At 34.1% G+C, this 22,569-nt stretch overlaps 1 protein-coding gene across 1 annotated transcript in view; it reads right to left on the minus strand.

Moving 5' to 3' along the window:
* The window catches only part of LOC107287491 (golgin subfamily B member 1), a 55,655-nt gene that overhangs the window by 6,832 nt on the left and 26,254 nt on the right, over nt 1-22,569 (minus strand). The window contains exons 15-23 of the mRNA XM_015816013.1: nt 19,543-19,652; nt 19,171-19,294; nt 18,163-18,293; nt 15,500-15,609; nt 14,905-15,073; nt 13,953-14,057; nt 2,549-13,216; nt 2,161-2,312; nt 1,429-1,585 (exon numbers count right to left, since the gene is read on the minus strand). Of these exons, the coding sequence (XP_015671499.1) occupies nt 1,429-1,585; nt 2,161-2,312; nt 2,549-13,216; nt 13,953-14,057; nt 14,905-15,073; nt 15,500-15,609; nt 18,163-18,293; nt 19,171-19,294; nt 19,543-19,652 (11,726 nt within the window). The remainder of the gene's footprint in view (nt 1-1,428; nt 1,586-2,160; nt 2,313-2,548; nt 13,217-13,952; nt 14,058-14,904; nt 15,074-15,499; nt 15,610-18,162; nt 18,294-19,170; nt 19,295-19,542; nt 19,653-22,569) is intronic.

The raw sequence follows: 22,569 nt of genomic DNA on the forward strand, positions 1-22,569 counted from the left end.
ACTAATATGTTTATTTTAGTTGATAACTAATGCATGAGAGCTTGAACCCAAGCCCATTGGTTTTGGCTATATTAAGTATTTCCAATTGGAGAAATTATCACATCTTTCTTTAGGAACTGGCAAATGGGCATTATTGTAATAATACTGTCAGACTATTGAATTGAACATGTATACAAGTCTATCCCATTAAGAATTTAAGACCACTAAGCATCTGTAGTGGCATCATGGAAAAATTGGAAAGGAGATGATATAGTGCACTTTCTTTCCTCTAAAGGTATAAGATAAAATTTCTCCATACCTATTTTAGAGTTAGGTATTAACCCAATTTATTATTTAGAATCACTTAATAAATGTTGCAAATTGCATCATTGTATTGTAAATATTATCACTAACTATAAATTTCTCCACACTCCATACTCTTAGAAAAGATTACTTAACAAACTTTGCAAATTGAATGTAATCACTCTTACTTCAAGTCTTTTATCTGCACTGCTACTTGTAATTATTAAGATAAAAAAGACAATAGTGACATGATGTGCCCCTAAGCTAGTCTCTCTCCCTTGAAAAAGTATCAAAAGTAGCAGAAACTCAGACACTTTGAACTTTGATATATTCCCAAATCCCAAGAAGAATCCTCCCTGGTTCCAGGGAGCCTATCCATTTCTGGGATTCCTAACCTGCTAAAGGCATGCACTGTAAATTGGCCTATATGACTTCTTTTCTCTTCATTATTTGTTTAATGTGATCCTTTTTGGCATTCTATTCTGGTTTGAACTTATTACCTTGAAATCCTGAGCCAACTTGTCAAAACATCTCCCTTCTCAGAGGAAGGAATGACTTAACATGATGTTCAGTGTGAGGCAATACGGTGTGCTCTCAGGATTTTGCTGTGGCAGTGCAATTAAGAGTTATGTGTCTTTTTTAAATCCCTAGTTCCAAATCTTGTCTTTGCAATACTAATATTATTGGCCACTAGTGCCATCTGGTGGTATAGGAATACAGTTGTTGCACAACAGAAAACACAATGCTGTGGCTGAAAAGACGGAGCTGGAGCCTCAAGAGGCCTAGCTACAATTATGGCATTTATGCTTCTGCTGCTTATAGCAATGTGGCAAATACAATATTCTTTTATCTGTGCTTTTTGCAGCGATTCCAGGTTTTATAGACTAAATGATAGAGGAAATTGATATCTTGGTCAGGCAACTCCAATATGTGACTTTCCTAGGCTGTTTCTTTCTATTTCAGTTAGTTTTATTCTCTTCAAATGACTTATTCCCTGGAAGTGCATTTAAGATTAATGCATGATTTTTATTCCAAAATTTTTATTACTTGGAAATCGATGTGGACATAAATTCAAAATTTAATATAAAATGCAAACAAGACACATTTGGGACATTTTGTTTGATGCGGTTTGCGTAGTTTTTTTACCTTTACTGAGTAACTGCTACCAGGAGATACAGCTCTTTGAGTCACTTCATGATGCACTTTTTTTAGTTCTGCAATCTGCTTTTCCTTTTCTACAAGAGATGCCTGGAAGTGATTTTGAAGTGCTTGAGATTCTGTCAATAGACGGTGGTTTTCTTTTCTAGAGCAACAACGTTAAGATAATGATAAAAGAGTTAGACAACTGCATGAACCTAATCTTAACACCAATTGTCCTTGTTACAATTTCATAAGGCTGGTTTGAAGAAAAGCATGCACGATAAAGAGAAATTAATTAAAAATACAAATCCAATCTGAACAGCAAGGGCAGTCTCAATGGAGAAAAAAACTTCTCAACTAGAATATTTATATCTGATCTCTCCCAGAAATTTAGGACAGCTTATATGAACCCATGCAGGCAGTCATTAATTGGCCTAATGTGACCAGTAAGGTGTCCTGGGACTTCAATATACTATTAATTATATCACATTTTCTCACATTACTATGAGATCTTCATTCCTGCTTAGGTCGCTTTTTCTGATCTTTTAAGTCTGGTATCTTAAATTTTCAAACCATTACACACAGAGAGAGAGACACAGTCACACACGAATACATGCCACTGATACACTATAATAACTAATGTAAATGTAATGCACAAGATCTATTCCCTTTTGCACATTAAGGAAAAAGAAGTAATCATAAGGCTTTTATAAAAAAAACATTTAAAATATATTTTACCTCAAAGCAACTACTTCATTCTGGTATGAGGCTCTTTCTTTCTCAGCTTCTTCTTGAAAAGCTTTTGTCTGGTTCAAGTCTCTCTCAAGTTCATCCACTTTGGCTTTCAGTTTCAATATGTCAGTTGTTGCAGAATGAGTTCCTTCTTTAGCCTATAAAAGAGAAACACAGTTATTTAACTATGTTTTGCATATTTTGCTAACATTACAGTTTTTTTCAACCAGTAAATTCAAATGCATGGAACGGAAAGAAATACTACAATATGATCTTACACATATCTACTTTGAAGAAGTAAGTCCCACTGTATTCAATGTTACCTACTCTTGGGTGAGCATAATATTGCAGCCTTAGCCTCTATTTTGTATAATATTGTAAGGCATCAACTTACCAGTCTGTCCCTATCCATTTGAAGACTCTTCAAATTATGTTTAAGTGAACTAATCTCACTGTTGCAGTCATACGGTATGGAAACTGAGTTTGTGCCCTGTTTAGCTTCGTGAGTTACTCTCACTTTGGAAAGTTCCAGCAGAAGTCTATCTCGATCATCCTGAAGGCTGGCCATAGCCTTAGAAAAGGCATTCGTCTGTTGAACATAACTCTCGCACTCAGATGAAAGTCTACTAATTTCAAGATTTTGGGTATTCAATTTTTTGCACAGATTTTCAAATTCATCAATCAGCTGGTGAAAGGTGAAGTTGCCTTCAGTTTTTAACAGCGTCTGACTTAAACAAGTATTTTTTTCCATCACATCAAGAATATTTGATTTAAACTCTTTGAGTTCAACTTCGAATTTATCAGTTCGGTTTTTTTCAGATGCAAGTTCAGAAGTAGATTTGCTTTGAAAAACCTTGAAATCTTCTATTAATCTGTCTCTATCACTCTGCAGAGCTGTCATAGCTTTTCTAAAAGATTCAAGTTCAGATCTCAGTTCTTTATTCTGCAGTTGGACTTCTAACAATCTTAGTGGCAAACCAATGGCTTCATTGTCCAGTAATCTAGCATCACTGTCTCTATTTATTTTCTCTTTGATAACCTGGTGTGCAGGTAATTGCTCTAAATTTTCTTCAGGCCCTGAATCAATATGAGATTCTTTTTTCTGATCAAGTCTATTTCCTTCCAAATGCATTTTATTTATGGAAGTAATCAGAATCTCTAGGTCACACACTTTTGATGTTAATTTTCCATTTTCCAGTCTTAGAGATTCAATTATCTCCTCCTGTATTTTCACAGACAGTTGCAGTTCTTTCATTTTTTTCAGAACTTCAAATTTTTCCTGTTGAAGACTCTTAATGTTGTCCAATTTTTCTGTAAGTAATTCTTTTAATTGGTTATCTTTTAGTGACAACACTTGATTCAAATCCTCCCTGTACTTTAAGAGTTGTGCAGTGAGCATTGCATTTTCAGAATGAAGATCATCTATCTGATTCAAGAGCTTCCTTATTTCTTGTTTCAATGTCCTAGTCTCATTAGCATTGTCAGTTATTAATCTCTCTTTCTCAGATAAAGCAACTCTGTGCTCACACTCTAGATATTTATGTTTAGAAAGAAGGGAATCTCTATCATTCTGAAGTGATGACATTGCCTTTTTTAAGGTATCTATTTCACTGGCGATCTCAGCCCTGCTTTGAGACACTTTGTCAACATTCATCTGTACATTTTTTAATTCATTTTGCATCTTCTGACAAGTTTCATCCGACTGCTCTTTGGCTATCTGTAGACATTTTATCTGCTGCTCATATTCTGAAATTTGCTGTGGATGCAGTGTTTGTATCTGAGTGTGATAGCCAGAAGTGTCTGTGTCTTTTGTTGAAATCAGAACAGAAATTTCCGTGTCTTTCTTATTCAGCATTATCTTCATTTGATCAGAAATGATCAACTGCTTTTCCAACTCAGCTTCAATTTCACTTTTTTCTAACAGAAGTTGTTGTGTTTCCTGTTCTTTTCTTGTCAGATTTTTCTTCAGTGCTTCAATCTCTTTTTCAACAGTATTATTTTTTATAAGGTGGTTAAGAGATCTGTTTTCTTTAATTAATGCATGCAAAGCATCTTCTTTTGATGCCAGAGCACTTGTCAACATTTGCAGTTTATTCCACAATGTGATATTCTCTGCCTTTATTTGAGAAAGCTCATTGAAATTGTGTGAATCCATGGAAGCCTGCATTACACTCTTGCCTTCTTCTGACACAGAACTTTTAAGTTCTGATTCTTGAATCTGAGACATTTTTACTTCTGTTTCTTCTTGTAAGGATGCTATTAATCTATCACAGGTCTCTGTCTGTTGCTGTTTATTCTCAATGACTCTGTCCATGTCTCTTGGAAGAGAGTAGGGAAAAGCTGCCAATCTAGCTAGGTCATCATTCAACTCATTTGGAACATTCTTATTCTGAGAGTCCCTAATGTCAATTTCTTTCTGCATATGATGTTCACCGCGGATTTTCTCTTTCTCTTGCTGAAGAATATGGAATTTTTCTTCTAAGTTTGGCCATTCTTTGGGGCAAATTGTTTTTAGCTTCTGAAGGCCATATTCAAGTTGATTCTCATATTGTCTCTTCTGAACTAATATCTGATTCTCTTTCTTTTTAAGTTCTTTTTTACTGTTTAGGTTTTCAATTGCTAGTTTCTCTATTTCAGCCTTAGCTTCATCCAACAAGGTCTTCAGTAAAGAGAATTTTTCAGCTAGATTTCGCAACTCTTCTTTTGACTTAGTAAGTTTTTCTTCAACATTGCTTAAATCTTTCTCAGTTTTTTCATTTCTTGTTTGTGACAATTTCAGTGACTTTTCCAAATCTAAAATTAATACCTGGTATTTAATAGAATCCCTTTGCAACTGGTTAATTTCTTGTTGTTTTTCCTTCAGCAGCTCTTGTAATTCCTTTGTTTTGTTCTTTGTCCCATTATTGTCCCTCTGAGCAGATTTTATTTTTTCTTCAAATACTCTGATAACATTCTGCTGCTCTTCTTTTTCTCGAATTGTGCTAGATTTCTCTGATACTATCTCTTCTAGTTGCTGTGTGAGTAAATTTATTTGCAATTCCTTGGCATTCAATCTATCTGTCATTTCATCCAATTTTTTAATGTGGTTGAGCAACTCAGTCTCCAAAAATTCTTTTTCATTTTTTACTTTATAGGATATTTCTTGAACATTTTCTAATTCTTCTTGTAACAGAGATTTGTCATCTTCTAATATTTTAATTTTCTCATCCAGGCTTACTATTTCTTGATTAAAACTTTTAGAATAATTTTCTAACTTAAATAAATAGTCTGTATGTTGATCATCTTTTAATCTTTCTGATATAATTTTGTTTTCTTGTTTTAAAATATGCACACTTTCCTCTTTTTTTTCTAAGATCTCTTCAGTTAACAAACGAATGTACTTTGCTAAGGACTCTCTTTCACTCAGTTCAGATGATACATCAAATTTGTTCAATCCCAATTGGATTTGGAGATCTTTCAGAGCAGATTTTATTAGATTAAAATCCTCCCAGAGTGATACATTTTCTTTCTTATTTTTTTCTAGATCTTGTTTTAATATCTCACAGATTTCTTTTAAATGTTCGTTTTCTTCTATTAGCTTATTGTTTTGAAGAGCAGATTCATCAATCATTTTTTTATGTTCTTCCAAACTGAATTTGTGCTTAGAAGCCTGTTCTTCTGCTTTAGTATATAGTTCAGTGATTTCTTTGCTTTTTGATTCAACCAGTTGTTCTAGCTGGTCTTTCACAACGGCATTTTCATCTCTTGCTTCTCGAAGCAACTTTTGAAGTTCTTGTTTATCAGACTCTTTCAAACTTATTTTATAAAGAGCTTCCTGTTTTTCTTTTCTAGTGACATCAATAACCTGCCTCATTTCTGCTATTTTACTACTAACATTTTCATAGGCCTGAAGTAATGATTCATACTCTTCCTTTAATTCATTATGTTTAGCTTTCCAACCTGTCAATTCAACTGTCTGAGAATCCTTTAAGGAATTTAATTGGAAAGAAAAGGCTTCTTTCTCCTGGGCTATAGTTTCCATTGTAGACTTCAGACTTTCACACGCAGCAGTTAGATTTTCATTTTCAATTAATAAACTAGCACTTTCTGTGGCAAGCACCTCCTTTTTACACAAAATTTCATTCAAATCTTGTTTTTCTCTGCTCAGCTCAGACACTAGAAGTTCAAGGGCATCAGTCTTATTAACTAATTCTTTGTTTTCTAATATTAGTGCCTCCATTTGATCTTTCAGAATTTTGTTTTCTTTCCGAGATTCCTTCCGTGATATTAAAGCAGCTTGGAGCTTTCTTTGGAGATGGTCCCCAATTTTTTCTTCACACTTCTGTTGCTGGAGTTGACAGTTCTCTACATTTACATTTTGTCCCATGGTTATTTCTAATGAGAGATTATCTTGATTTTTTAGTCTTTCTGATGTCATTCCTGTTATGCAAGTAAAGTCTAGTGAATCTTTCTCTCCATAAGAAACATCCAGCAATGGATTAGAGATGACTGCATCCTGAACTCTAGTTTGCTGCACATTATCAAAATGCAGCCATGCAGTTTCAGAATTCTTTCTGCTTCTTTCATGTACCGTATTTTCACTGATATTAGGAACTGGTAAACCCTTTTCATGAAGCATGTTTAATTCTATCAATAGTTTTTTATTTTCTTCACGGACATCTCTTAACTCCTCTTTCACGCTGAATAATTGTTCGTTTGATTTTTCTGGGCTGCTTGTGAAATCCTCCATTTTTTGCCTCAAATCTTCAAACACTAATTTAAAATGTTTTGCTTCTTTTTGATTTTTCAATAAATTTTGTTGTACTTGGGAAATTTCTTTCATTATTTCCTTTCCATAGCCAATTTTTCCTGTGAAATCCTTAAGAGAATCACTTAATTTTTTTATCTCTTCAACCTTCTCTGAAATTTTTATGTTGGCTTGTTGAACATCATGCTTCAACTTTTCAATCTGTTCCAGATCATCTCCATCACCTGTATAATGGAAAGTAGGTGTTTCGTTTATTGTTTCAATAATAGCTCTAACATCTGTCAATTCATCTTTGTAAGTTTCCAACTGTTGTCGAAGATGATCTCTCTGATTCAACATACTGTCATTGTCTTGCTTATACTGCTGTTCCAATTGTTGAACAGTGAACTTCAGTTTCATAATCTCATGTTCCTTTCTATCAAGCTCATATGACTTCTGTCTTACTTCTTTCTTAAATGTTTCTTTTTCTTTCATAAGACTGTAATAGTTCTCATCCTCTTTTACTGCCACCTTGCTCAAGCTTTCTGGTTTTTCTACCATAACAGGACTTTTCTCTTTCATCTCTTCTGATTCAAATGTTTTTTGTATAGCACTTTCACCATGGTGTAGAGTTGTAGCATTTTCTAAATTTTCATGCACAGGGTATGATGGCGACATAGTAGATTCAAATTCTTCACACTTTCTTTGATGAACTATCTGGAGGGCTTTATAGTCTTCCTTTACGCACACAAAGCTTTTTGTTAGTTCATCAAAATTTGCTAGTAATTTAGCATACTCTTCTTTTTGTTTCTGAATTGTTTTAGTACTTTCTTTACGGGCTACAAGTAATACCTGCATTTTCTTATGTAAAAGTTCCTTTTCTTTCTGCAGCTGATTAATTTCACTAGGGAAATGTGCACCATCACTGAAAGGTTCTTCGGTGTTTACACCAGCTTCTGATCTGTTCATTTCCTTGCACGTTTCTTCTCTCTTTGATGCTTCAATTTTGAGGTTTTCTATGGTTAAGAAAAGCTGAGAGTATTTCTCAGTATAAGTTCTCTCTTTTTCAGATAGCACAGATTGCATTTGTGCAAGCAAAGAATCTTTCTCCTTTAGACATGTTAAATTTTGATCAGACATGCTTTTTTGTTCAGCAATAGTTTCCTTCAATTGTATAACTTCCTTCTGCAGCATCTCCAAAGAAGCTGTTTTAGAAGATAACATTTTGTTTATGTCATCTATCCTCGTATCTTTTTCTAATAATTGTTCCTTCGATTCATTAAGTTGAGATTCGAGATTTTTAGACTGCTTTGTTAATTCATCAATTTGCTCCAACAAATGTTGTGTTTTATTATATTCTCTTTCTGAATATTCCTGATCACTCTGTTCAAATTTCTTAATTTTCTGAGTTAAATCCTTCCTTATTATCAAAGCTGCCTGAAGCTTCTTTTTCAGAGTTTCCTTTTCCTGACTTAATTTTTCCAAAGCAGCATTTGTCTGCTCCTTCTCATTCAACAAATCTTTAATTTTAGCTTCTTTGTTGGTCAACACAATTTGACTGAGTTCAAGTTTTTTCTTATGTTCTTCTATTTGCTGCAATAATACACTTGCTTCTTCTGTCATATTATTCTGCGTGCCTTGTAGTTGTTGCAATTTGAGAGATAGTTCGTTTTTTTCTTCTGAAAACTTAACCATTTCATTCGACATGGATTCCATTATCTGAATAACTGAACAATCTTTTTCTTTTAATTGCTGGCTTAGAGTAGTAATTAAATCTTTTTGCTGAGTAGTTTCTGAAATTAAGTTTTCTATCATCTGATTTTTGCATCCAAGGTCTTCTAAAAGTCTTTCAACTTTTTCACATTTGTTGTTTAGGGTTTTACAACTGTCTTGAAGTTCTTCTTCTAATTTTTCTATCTTTTCCTGGAGAAAAATGTCCCGTTTCTTCGTTTCTGTTAACACAAATTCATTTTCTTCACAAACACACAGTTGCTTACCTAAAGCTTCTTCAGCAGCACTCAATCTACTTGATAAGAGTTCAATCTCAGATTGCTGAGCACCTCTTATATTTTGAAAATCATTCTTCTGCACAATCATTTTTTCTTCCCACAGAGATTGCATGTTTTTCAATTGATTATTCAAGTGACCTATTTCTTCCTCTTTCTCCAAAAATGTCTGCTGCAATTCTATTGCTTCAGCTTCTTTACTAAGAATACTATTTATTAGAATAAAGATTTTTTCTAACACAACCTTAGTTTCAGCTGGTTGCTGATCAGCTTCATTATCATTGTTACTGGTGAAGTACCTACTGTTTAATAATGCAGACAGGCATTTGAATAAGTCTTTGTTAATGATCTCGTGTTCTTGCTGCAAAGACTGAATTTCAGTGTCTTTTGATTTCATGTTATCTTTCAGACTGCTTACTTGCTCAAGACTAATTTTGATTTGCTGAGTTGCCCTATCAAGTTCTACCACCCGCTTGTTTTCTAACCCAAGGAGATTTTGTTCTAGCTTTTCAATTTTCAGTTTTAATTCAGAGATCTCTTGATTCTTTACACTAACCTGCATCAGTAACTGTTCTCTCTCATTCTCCAACTGCATAGAGATGGCATGTACATGCATTTGTGACTCATTCTCACTGGTTTCTATTTTTTCGTGAAGTTCCTCTACTTCTCTTGATTTCTGCTGTAATTGGTTCTGGCATTTAACCAGTTCTTTATTTTCTTCACTCAACTTAATAAAGTTATCTTGTAAAACAGTTTTATCATTTGCTAAAGAATCTACCTGTTGTTGCAATTTTTCTATGGAAAGTATATAATTGTGACATTCTTGAGTGGTTTTAGAACTGAGGATGTTAAGTTCAGAATTTAAGTATTCAATATGCTTTATCTGCTCAGTACATTTATCTTGTACAACTTGTAGATCCACTTCTCTCTGTTCAAATTTTTGCTTCCACTGATCACCTTGTTCCAATGCTTTCCGATGCTCTGATTTTGCAGATTCGAATTCAACTGACAAAGAATTAATTTTCTTGTGGCTAGTGGTGGTGCTTTCATCTTTTTCTTCCAAAAGTTTCTTTAGTGACACAGCACTTTTTTCTAGTTCTTCTCTAAGGAGTTCAACCTCATTATTAAGAGCCTGAACATTATTCTCTGCTAGTTGCACACTAACATGTTTCTCATTTAAAGAATTACGTAAATCATCAATAAGTTGTTCTTTTTCACTCAAAACAGCACTGAGTTCACTTCTTTGCTCACACTGAGCAGCAAATTTGTCCTGCAAAGATAAGAAAGCATTGTCTTTCTCTTGGGCTCTGTCTTGTAATTTTTGAATTTCTTGGGTTAGTTTATTAATTTGATCATGAAGTTGTGAAATTAACTGATTTTTTTCTTCATTTATTTTTAATTCTTCTCTTACTTGTTTCACAAGACTAGTATTATCCAAAGCAGAACCCTTTTTCTCTGATAGGGTCTGACTAATGTCATTTATTAATTTCTCCTGAACAAACATCTCCTTTTTGAAACTCAAATTTAACTCTTCTACATTTGCAGCTTGCTTCCTCAGGGTCTCATATTCGTTCTCTTTGTCCCTAAGTTCAGCATTCAAGGTATTATTAAGCGAAGAAATATTATTTACCAGCAGTTCCTTTTCAAGAATACTTGCTTTTAACTGCGCTGCTTCACTCATCAATGATTCTATAGTTTTCTGCTGCATACAGGAAGTTTCAGAATTATGTGCTTGTAAATTAACACATTCCTCCTCCTTTTGTTTTAAATATATATCTTTTTCTGTAATTAATTTGTTTAATTCTTCTGTCTTTTCTACCATATTTTTCAGCTGACAATGGAGATCAGAAATTATTTTCATATTCTCAGACAGTTGAACTCTAAGTAACTCAGATTCTTCAGATTTATCTTTAAACAATTTTAAGTCTTGAACTTGCTTCTGCAAATTTTCATTCTTTTCTTGTATTTCTAACTTAAGCTTGTCACCTTCACAATCTAAAGTCTGAACTTTGTTTTGCAGATTTGAAATTGTTTGCAAATATTGTTTTTCCTCCAAATCTTTCTTTTCTTTAATCTGCTGAACCAAAGCTTCTCGCTGGGAAAGGAGAGATTCTTTATCATGACAATTACTTTTTAATGTTTCTATTTCAGTTAGTACACTATCAATATAATCTACAAAAGCTAAAATATTATAATCATTCTGTTCATTTAAAAGAGCTATTCCTCCACATTTTTTAATTAAGGCCAAATTAATTGCTTCAATATTTCTTTTGAATTTTTCGTTTTCTAATTTCAATATATGAGCTTCATGTTTAATGGATACTGTTTCACTCTGATGTTGTATTAACTGATGCTGAAAAGTTTCACATTCACCTGACTTAGTACTGCACAAGGCCAAAGCTTTCTCATTTTCAGATTTCAAAATATCTACTTCTTTGGCTAATAATGCTAATTTATCATTCGATGCTGCATATTCTTCAGTTTTCTTAACGATTTGCCTATGAAGCTCCTCCACCTCTAGCCCCTGAGATAATAAAGCAGCATTTTTTTCTTCAATCTGATGTGATAATTGCTGACCAATACCTTGAAGCTTTTCTAATTCTCTCTCCAATGCTACCATATCAGCTTGCATTTCTTTTCTTTGTTTTAATAAGGTTTCATGCTCCCTATCTTTTTCTTCTAGAGATCTTGATTTTTCGTTAAGATCCATTTCTAAGTCTTGAACTTGTTTTTGCAACGACAGTATTTTTTCTCCCTCACAACTAAGCTGTTGGACCATTTTACTACATTCTGACTCTTCCATTTTTAACATTTCTTCTTTTGCCAGTTCTCTGTCTTTAGCAACCTTCAGCTGAGTGTTCAATGACAGTATTTCTTGATGTAGTTGCTTTGACAACTCAGTTTTTTCTGAGAGCTGTTCACCCAACACTTCACACTTCTTTTCTTTCTCTGTAATCAAATCTTCTTTTTCTTTCACAACCTTTGAGAGTTCTTTAACTTTATTTCTTAATTTTTTTCTATCCTGATTAATCTCTAAAATCAACTGTTCATGTTCCTTGGCACTACCAATTATTTTACTTTCCATTTCTTCTATACACTGAGCACCCTTCAACAGTTCACATTCTTTTATATCCAATAATTTGGACAAACTCTCATTCTCATTGATCAGCTGTTGCTTTTCTTTCTCCATTATATGCATCTCATTTCTAAGATCTTCAGTCACTTTAATTTGACTTGCTAAATCTTTTTCTTTCTGTTCAACAGCTGTTGCTAACTGCTTACTAGTCAGGATGCTAGCTTGTTTTTCCATTTCGAACTTATTTATTATTTCATGATTCTCTTGTAATTCATCTTTTATTTTTTTCCATTCCATTTCTTTGTTATCCAGTTCATCAAGAAATTTCAGTTTTATTTCCTCATTTTGCTGTTCTATAGCTTTAAGCTCATCTTTTAATGATATTATGATCTCTGTTTTTTCCTGTACAGACTTTTTGGCAATTTCTAGATGTTCCGTATGTTCAGCAAGCTGCCTGGATACATTTGATAATTCTTCGTCTTTTTTAGCACTTTCCACTATTAGTTGATTATATAATTCTTTTACCGATTTCAATTCATTTACAAAACTTTGTTCTTTGTTTTCTTTCTCTTGCAACAAATTGTTTAGTTTCTCCTTTGCAGAGATATGTTCGTCAAGCTGGATTCTAAGTTGCTGTATTTCCTCTCTACGTTTTATCTCTGTTTCTTGCACTTTTTCAGCTGATTTATTTATTTGTTCTTTAAGCAATTTAACTTGTGACTCACACTCCAAAAGCTGATTACTGTATGTAATATCATGGTTCTTCATTTCAGAATGAAGTTCTTTAATTGATTTGCTTGCTTCTTTTACTTGCTTAGTAAGATCCAGATTTTCTTTGGTTTTAGCTTCATTTTCAACTTTTACTATTGCCAGCTCTGATTCAATTGTTCTTAACTTGTCATTAAGTTCTGAAAATTTTATGCTTGCATCTTTCATATCAGTTGTTTGTACATCTTTCAACAATTGGACTTCCTTTTCCGCCTTGGACAGTGCTTTTTCCATCTCCCGTATTTCATCTTCTTTGCATCTGACTTGTTCAGAATACTCAGACATATTCAAAGAAAGATCAGAAATTTCTTTGTCCTTTTCAATCAACATTTCCCTGAGGTTGTCAATTTCTCTTTCCCGTCTCTGCAGATCTTGAATAAGCTGAGATCTTTCCTCTAAATGACTTGTGTTCAGCCTGTCAAGCTCTTCGTTTGTCTGTTCCAAGTCCTGTTGCATCAACTGCATATCTGCATCTTGTTTCGCAGTCTGAAACAAAAATGATAAATTTAAGTATTTACTTCATTGTTGCCCAAGACGTAACCCAACCAATATAATACTAAGACCGTTTCCCTTTACTCTCTTCTCTTTCTGATCGCAATGTATTTCTATAATTATTTCAGGCAATTTAGAATACAGAATAATACGTTGGAAGGGGTCCTGGAGTTCTTCTAGTAGTCCAACCCCCTGCTCAAGCAGGAAACTCCATATCATTCCAGACAAATGGCTGTCAAATCTCTTCTTAAAATCCTCCAGTGATTGAGCACCAACAACTTCTGGAGGCAAGCCACTCCACCGATTAATTGTTCTCACTCTCAGAAAATTTGTCCTTAATTCCAGGTTGGATCTCCCTTGATAAGCTTCCAAAACTGGACACAGTATTTCAAAGGTGGTCTTACCGAGGCATTATAAAGAGATACTAACACTTCACATGATCTTGATACTTTCCCTCTGTTGATGCAGCCTAGGACTGCACTGGCTTTTTTGGCAGCTGCAGCACACTGCTGGCTCATGCTTAAGTGGTTGTAGCATGAGACAAGGAATTAAGAAAAATACAGTTAAAATTTCCTGGATTAAGGAAGTAATCATAGTTCCTTCACCAACTGTATCTTTAGTTAAGAAAGATTTTTTAGTACGTATATATAACACATACGGCTAGAGTATTAGACTTGAACACACATAAACAATATTTTTACGTAAAGACTAATGCTTTAGGTTTTTTTACCTTTTCTTTAAAGACAGACACTTTCTCTGTTAATTCATTGATAACAATTTTCTGCTCTGAACATTCTACTCCGTAAGAACTGCATTTCTTCAAAACATCTTCCAGCTAGGTTCACAAAAATATATGTTTTTAATTTGATATAATTAATTATAATTAACCAAATAAATTATTTCATTATTAGCAATGTGCAGTTAATTACAGGTGCATGCAATTTAATAATATATAATAATCTTGCAAAGTTGACTTTTCTTTAAAAAAAAAGCAAAGTACAACTACAACTAAACGATAATTGACATTAAAAAGAAGTAAAATGATTAAATTTTTCCCAAGGTAATACATTTACAGAAAGCTGCTTATTCTTAGAACTAAATTGTTACAGAGTTAAAATGCTCTTCATTTGGACTACAAGCAACTGAAAGCCTGTTTTAACAATCTACTGTTCGTATCTATTACTCTATTATATGACAATGAGATACTCCTCATTTACTGATGGTAATTGGGATTGAGAGTTCCGCCACTAAGGGAGTCATAAAATGCAACATAGTATGACTGAATAAACTTACAACAGACGTTGTGGCAGTCACAAGTGAATCTTACACAGCTGCAACATCCCATGGTAACATGATTGCCATTTGTGATCTTCTACCGACTTCTCCATTAACTCTGCTTGTCAGAAGCCAGCAATGAAGGTTACAAATGGTGATTATCGCATTGTAGGGATGCTACAAGAGTTACAATTATGTGGACTGGTAATAAATCCCTCTTATTCAGCGTCATCATAATTTCAAATGATCACTGAACAAGAAATCTTTAAATGAAGACTACACACATTGACTTGCAGGTGGTTTAAAGGTTTTGGAGGGCAGTGAATATAGTGCTGTATGACTGACTGACTGACTGACTGACTGTTTAATGAAGATATTTTCTATTTATCTGACTCAGTCCAACTTACCTTCTGTTCATTTTGCAAAAGTCTTTCACTTAATTCTTTATTCAGATGCTCTTTTTCCTGAAGTGATTTTCTTATATCTTCTATTTGTTCCAATCTTTCCACTGCACTTGAAAGCTTCTGCTCCTTCTCCGCGAGCAAAGTGTCAAGTAGACTATTTCTTTCATTTAATCTGTCACAAAATAGTTTTAGTTTTAGCTACAGTAGGCATTATTTCTATACACATATATCCAATAGAGCATGCAACACCCAATGTAGAATAGGACTTTCTTTTATACTTTTTGCCTAGGTCAGTTTTCAATTCTGATCCCTAGTATCTCATAACCATGTACAACAGATTTGAGTAAATCTACACATAAAAAGTGTAGATGCTCTTAGGGGGATGACAATATTCAAGTGATAAGGTGGTAAGGGATGAGATTACCAGTGGAGATCATGTTTTCTGACTGTCTGTAGAAGGCTCAAGCATTTCTAAATATCCAGAAACCAATCACTATAGCAATAATCTAAGAGAAGAGAGTTTGTTTTTCTTAATTATTATATGCAGATATAGGTAGGTAGGTAGACACAAATCAAATTGTACAATGTTTTATTTTACCCTTTAAGTTTTTCATTCAAGTTAGAAAAAACAAGTTGGTGTTTTTCTGCATCACGTGTTTGCTGGTTGCGAAGCTGTGCAAGTTGGGACCGCAAACGATCATTTTCATTCTGCAAAAAAAAAAATTTACATGACTATCAATTGTACTGAATATAAGACCATAATTCACTTTAAACTACATAAGTTAAAATTCTGTAATTATAGCTAATGAACTATTTTTACAGAAAGACTCGTATTACTTTTAATATACTCAAAATTCCTTTTGAAAGGGTTCTCCAAGTAATTTTACTATGAGACGATCAAAATGGAGAGACCCTGATAAGTTCATATAAAACACACCATGCTCATGTATGCTGTGTAGGAGCAGCTTGCTTCAAATTAGGAGTCATGAAAAGCAAAACCTATTTTAAAAAGCCCAAGAATTTATATTATACTCAAAAAGGCTTTATTTTTAAACTTGTTAATTTAGAATGGTATATTTCTTTTACTTTCACTGATTTTTATATGTGTTTTTCAACAATTAGGCAGTGAAGTAATTATCGAATTAAAACCAAGGCAAGAAAGCAAGTTCCAGTGACATACAGAACTGGGTATGCTATCCAACTGGTTAGTCTACCCAACTTCACAGCACTACTACACAAAGTTAAACTGCAAACAAACATCAGCAATAAACAGAAAAAGGCTCATATACATCCAAATCCATAAAAAGGTGGATAGATTAGACAACATATAAAATATCACTTCTAAAATAAGGTAGAACTTAAGAATGGGCATGACACACCTGTACAGCCCTCAATAGCTGCCCTTCTTCCTCTACATCAAATGTCACCTGTATTGAAATGCTTTGTTACAATCCAAATTTACACTGAGGTGTTTATGTTTGATAAATCTGTCTTGTATTATACATGTGCATTTAGTACGTTAATAGAATTATCAGTAACACACACAATTCAATATTTTATCTGTTCACATGAAGCTTAGAAAGACAAGTATGCTTCACATGTTATATGCAAATGAAATATACAATTAATATTTCAGATTTAGTTTTACAGATTCTATAAGCACAAAATTTATTTTTATTATAAAAGTACTGCTTATTCATTTCTCTGCCTCTATTCCATATCTCTATATCTATCCACATACATACCTGTACATATAACAGACACCCTCCAGACTTTGTACAGGCAATTCATCAGTTATCAATAATAAGCAGTAATTATATGACAACATTACAGCTCAACCAGTGTCTATAAAGACTTTATTTGAATGACGTGAAATCAGTGCACTTGTAAAAATTAGCCAATGAACAGAACAAAGAATAAAACTATTTTTTTTATAATTTGCAACTAAACATCCAAAAACAAGTTTCAGTTTGCAAATTCTTTTTTTTTTCAGGTGGAATGTAGTTATTTTTATTGCAAATAAATCTATGTCCATCCTTGTATATTGTGTGACTATTTCCTTGCCTATACTGAAACTTCTATTTGATGCCATTTAAAATATTTCACTAGACTTTATTCAGAAGATTCTGAGGAAGTACATCTCAGCACACCTGAGGCAAAATATAAATAAAGCTATTTATTAATATATAAGCTAATATTGATACATCGATATTATACAATAAGAACAGAACATGTCAATTAAAATAATAAAGAAATATTTTTTTCTCTAAGATGCCAAGTGAATAAGGAATCCCTATCCTATGTCAAAAAGATGAAGTATGTAGAGTTAAGAATTCTGGAATTGAAGTATTGTTGTAGAAAGCGTGTCTCAATCAATGAAAGTAGAATTCATTTTTGCTAAAGAGAGTATTTGGAGATGACTCCATAACTCAAAAGCTTGTTCATTTTCACCCAACCCAAGTTAATGCATACTAAATGGTATGCATGCCTATCTTATGGATAGCCCTTAAGTTAGATCTGCAATTGGAATTTCTGTCACTAAGTCATGCAACGGTAAAGTACATTATGTGACTGCGTTGTTTAGTGATGGCATTCCCAACAGTCCCTTTGTCATCGTAACTCTAGGGTTGTATGGATCATTAAGTGTGGACCTCATATGACTGTGAAATGGGAAGATGAAGGAATACCAGGCAACCAAGCCAGTCAGTAAAACTGTGGGTGACAACTCTGGGTGGGCAAGTGCCACGGACAGGTGCTGCGGGCAGATATTATGGTGTGAGTGGGTGGGTGCTGCAGTAAAAAAGTGAGAGCAGGAGTGACTTGTGACCCTTTGCCGGCTTTCCAATTGACTGCTGTAAATGGTGATTTCATGACTAGAGGACACTATAATGGCCACAATGTACATAAACTAAGTCCCCCTCATTCAGTGTTGCTGTAACTTTGAAATGATCATTGAACAAGTGTTCATAACCCGAGGACTACCTGAACAAAGCCTATTAAAAAAAGGTCAGTCACAAATATTATATCTGCTTCTAGCTGACATACAATTTTATGGTGGAGAGGGTATGTATTACTTACCTAAGAAAAAGCTTACAGGGAATGGAATTAAGTTATTACCCTGCCTCCATCTTACCTTTAAGTTGCATTGTACTGAGGCAATCAAATTTATTTCAGTCCAGTTCATTTTTAGCACAGAATTCAGGTTAGGACAAATTGCTTAAAAGCAGTGGTGGAATGTGGCACCAGAGTTCTAACACATACCTGCAGAGCTTCCATTCTACCTTGGAGCTGCAATTTGTCTTCCAAGTCTCCACATCTTTCTTCCAAAAAGAGAATCTGTTCTTGCAAGTTATTTCTTTCCAATTCTAACTCTTCCACCACAGTCCGTAAACCTTTGTAATTCAAAGAATAGTTTCTTATTATTGTCACCCAAATACACAAACTATCCAATAAAAGTATCATGCATATTTAATGGAACAGAATGGGAGAATAATGCCTTCTTGTAAGTACTTATATTAAAATCATTTTAAAGGTCTGCATGATTAACCTCTGTTAATGATTAAAATCATTTTAAAGGTCTGCATGATTAACCTTCTTTAATTAGAAAAGCTTCAACAAATTAATATAACTGATGAAGTGCTGCACCCTCAGTTTTATTGCTCAATATTTCACACAAACATTTTTAATAAAAAACTATTCTAAGTTTTACTTACTGTTATGTCTATTACATCATAAAATATTTAAAAAGTTTTATTTGAAGAGCAACAGACATATTCTCTTCAGAATGTGTAGTTTTAGCACTATAAAGGAAAATTTATTATGTGAAATATGTTAGCAATTAACTGAACTTTAGGAGAGCCAGACAAAACAAATAAGATGCTTCATTTCAACAATTTAAATCACAATTTATAAAATAAATGCAGCCTTTTCTATCTTAAATGGGCCATCTATCCCTGGAACTGAAAACAGTAACACAACTCTATTTTTTTTTAAAAAAAAAAATCCTTCTTACCATGAATGAAAATAATCTTTACTCACAAAGGTGTATCCATGTTTGAATCACCACTGAATTCTAGTTCTGAACCAAAACTAGACAGTTCATCCAGCACGCACATGCTTCAAAATGAAATAAAAAGGCAAACCAAAAAAAAAGAATTCAACATAGATACAAACACAACATAATATGGTTTGTTGGTTGAATTTGAAAAAGAAAAAGAAGACGGACAGACATTGTGCATGCTTTAATAAACTGTCTAGTGTTTGCCACACCTGTACTAGGAGAAGTGTATTCTGGCCACCAACCTCCCATGTTCTCTCCTTCGGTTGAATCAGTGCTATCTAAAGTGATGTTCAACTCTTCATAGCACTGTTTTCCATCAAAGCCGTAATCTTCCTAAAGAAAAATATATATACACTAAAATTAACATACGTAAAATCCCACATCTTACCAGATAATACCCACTTCCACTGAAACCTTCCATAATTTAATAAGGCAATAGTATATTTCAAAAGCACTGAAATTAAATTAATTATGTTTACCTTCAGCGTCTCGCTACACATGTTAATGCAACACATACACTCCAGAGTGCATCCCCAAAAAAATCTAATACCTATTAAGATACCAATATATTGTCAACGTACCTGGAGTTTCCTGCTGGACTGAGTGGTCTTCTTTCTCTCCAGCGGCATCCTGCCAATCCCCTGGCCTGTGGCCAATTCCTCCTCCAGCTCCTGTTGCCCTGAGACTATGGCTGGATCAGAGCAGCCAGGAAAGAACCAGTCATCCTCAATCAGTTTTGTGCCACAGGAAAGCAATCACATTATCAGACCAAAAAAAAACAACAAACTGTATACATTCAAAGGGGATTACTGACATAGAGAGAAGTTTTTGAAGTTATAGGGTAGATGCACTCTAGAACTTCATTTTCCTTGTGATTTCCCGCACCACAGAACACCAATACGTAATCAGCTTTTTATTATTTCCAAAGAAGCCGCAGAGGGTACTGATCTCATGGGCATCATTTTTGGATTTCAAAAAATTATATATGAATACTGACAAAAAGGGCAGCCACTTTCATAATCAAGTTTAAATTAAGTCTGCCATACAGATTGGATTATGTGTGTGACAAATGCATAATCACACACTATTGATCTGTACCTACAATTTCATAAAACTAAACAAGCTTTTTTGCTTAGTTACTACCAAAAAGAGCTCGTTTCAAATAATATGAGGAAGTCACAAGCCTGTATCACATACTGCAAACTGACATTAAGCCATAACATTGAATGTTAAAATAATAGACTCATTTGTCAATAAGACACAATAATTTCAAAATACAGTAACTTAAACAAATACATTTTTGTGAGAGAGTAATTCTTTAAGCACATTCCCATCTGTTTTGTGTGATTAGAGAAGAACAAACATTTGAAAGTTTAATATAAAGCAGACAAAAATCAGCAAGAAGAAATTAAGATAAAGTTGGCTCCATACTTCGCTCATTTTTTAAAGCACTGACTCGGTTTTCCTAAAAATGAACAACTGTTATCATTTTTAACAATAAAAACATATAAGTGATAAAAATTCAAGTTTAGACTTCATAAAGTTCATGAAGTCAGGAAACCCAAGAGTCAGTGATTTTTTTTATAATGTAGTAACAGATTTTGCATTTCTTCACAGATTATTTTATGGATACAATCCAACACTATGAAAGAGGAAGTCCTATCTTTGGCAGCACTTTTTATCCCTCCTCACCTCTGCAGTTCCAAAGGCTTTCCTAATTTGCTGAAGAGAAATCACTTGTTCTCCAGAAAATATTTTAAAAGTGCACTGGTGGCTGCAGGAAAGAAAGGGAACTATATTTTCCCTATTCTGTTGATGGAAGCAATACCATGTACCTATCCTAACAAATCCAAGGAAATGAACCTGATATTTTCCATTTCTACAAACTGAGCACACAAGAGCTTGCCTAAGCACACAACCTGCCCACTAAATTAAATGGCAAAGTCATGTTTACTCCTTGTAATCTATTTCTGAATAATTTTATGAAAGAACCAATAGTTTCATCCATCATGTTTAATTTGCAATTGCTCAAACATCTGTACATTTTTGATTATTCAAAAATAATGATGTATTTTTATTTAAGATGTTTATATACTGCATTTTCAAAATTCAAGATACACACACACACACACACACACACACAATGAAAGAGATTGCACATGGTACCAAAGGAAGTGTGTTATCTTCCAGATGCGAAGATTTAGGCTGATAAGGAGAGGCTGACTAAGTAATCAAAACTACTGACATTAATAGAAAGTAATGGGACACTTTAGACATTAAAGTCACTAACAGAAAGAAATGGGAAAGAATATAGAAAGACTATGAAGAACTAGGGGAAAAGGCAAAAGAATTCACAGAATAGGAAAAAGAAAAGAAAGAATAATTTCGGAGATGTTCTACCACAACAATCTCCAACCTTTTCGGGTCCACGGACCGGCAACAGCAGCACTGGCATGGGGGAGGGGATGTTGCACGCATGCAACCTAATCCTGCACACGGGCACATGGGTTTCGCTTGCTTACCTGCCATTCACCTCCAGCTGTGCAGCCCAGTTCCTTACAGGCCACAGACTGCTACCAGTCCCTGGCCAGTGGGTTGGGGACCTATGCTGTATAGTACTTAAAGAATATAATTTGTTCCAAAAAAAATCCAACAAAAGGGCTCATAAAAATGATCACCTCTATGGAAATACATGATTCCAAACCACACTAAAAGCACCTGGGCAAAAATTAAGGGGGGAGGTGAATGTCATTGCTCTAGCTATATTGAGGAAATGGAAGTGGAAGAAATTAGCATGGTTGCATGAAGAGTGCTCTGATAAGCTAAAAGCTATATATATAAATATCAGGGAACAACCTAAATATGTAAGGATGGGTTCAAGAAGCCTAAGGTTCAGAATGAACTGAAAAAGAAGATACCTGGGGGGACGGGGGAGGAGAGATCAAAATAAGTAAGGAGTTGGGTAAGAAAATATCTGGCTGCTTTGAAATAAATCTGTGGAATTGCATGGATTACTTCTTAGGGTGCTTAAATAAGAGTGGCAGATGTGATCTCAGCATCACTGATTGTAATCTTAAGAGATCTCCGGGAGTACACAGGAAATGCCAGAGAGAGATTCAAACTCAAAATAAGGAGAAATTTCCCGACCATGAAAATTGTGAAGCAATAGAACAGCTTATATGGGTTTTTCATTGCTGGAGGTTTGCAAGGAAGACAATTTTTCTGGGTTGGTATAAGGATTCTTGCCCTTGGCTTGGACCAAGCCATGTAAGTCTCTTCCGACCCTAGCACTCTATAATTCTATGATAAAATCAGGCATACCCATAACACAAAAAAAATATCAGGAAAAATAATAAATTTATTAGAATGTAATATTTAATACTCAGCACTGTAGCCACAGAAATTTAAAGGTAACTCAATTCACATAGTGCTATTTTCTCTTTTTTGCTGTAGTCCTGGCTCTCCCGGGGCACAACCACATGATGAAAGTTTTGTCCCTTTTTTACATATCCCATATCTATGTAAACAGATGCTTAAATCACACGGTTGTGGCCACTATCTTGATTTTTTTAATACCACCCAATTGAAACGGTGCAGATTATGGAGTA

Source organism: Protobothrops mucrosquamatus, unplaced genomic scaffold, assembly GCF_001527695.2.
Source record: "Protobothrops mucrosquamatus isolate PMUCROS unplaced genomic scaffold, P.Mucros_1.0 scaffold394, whole genome shotgun sequence".
Taxonomy (NCBI): Eukaryota; Metazoa; Chordata; class Lepidosauria; order Squamata; family Viperidae; genus Protobothrops; species Protobothrops mucrosquamatus.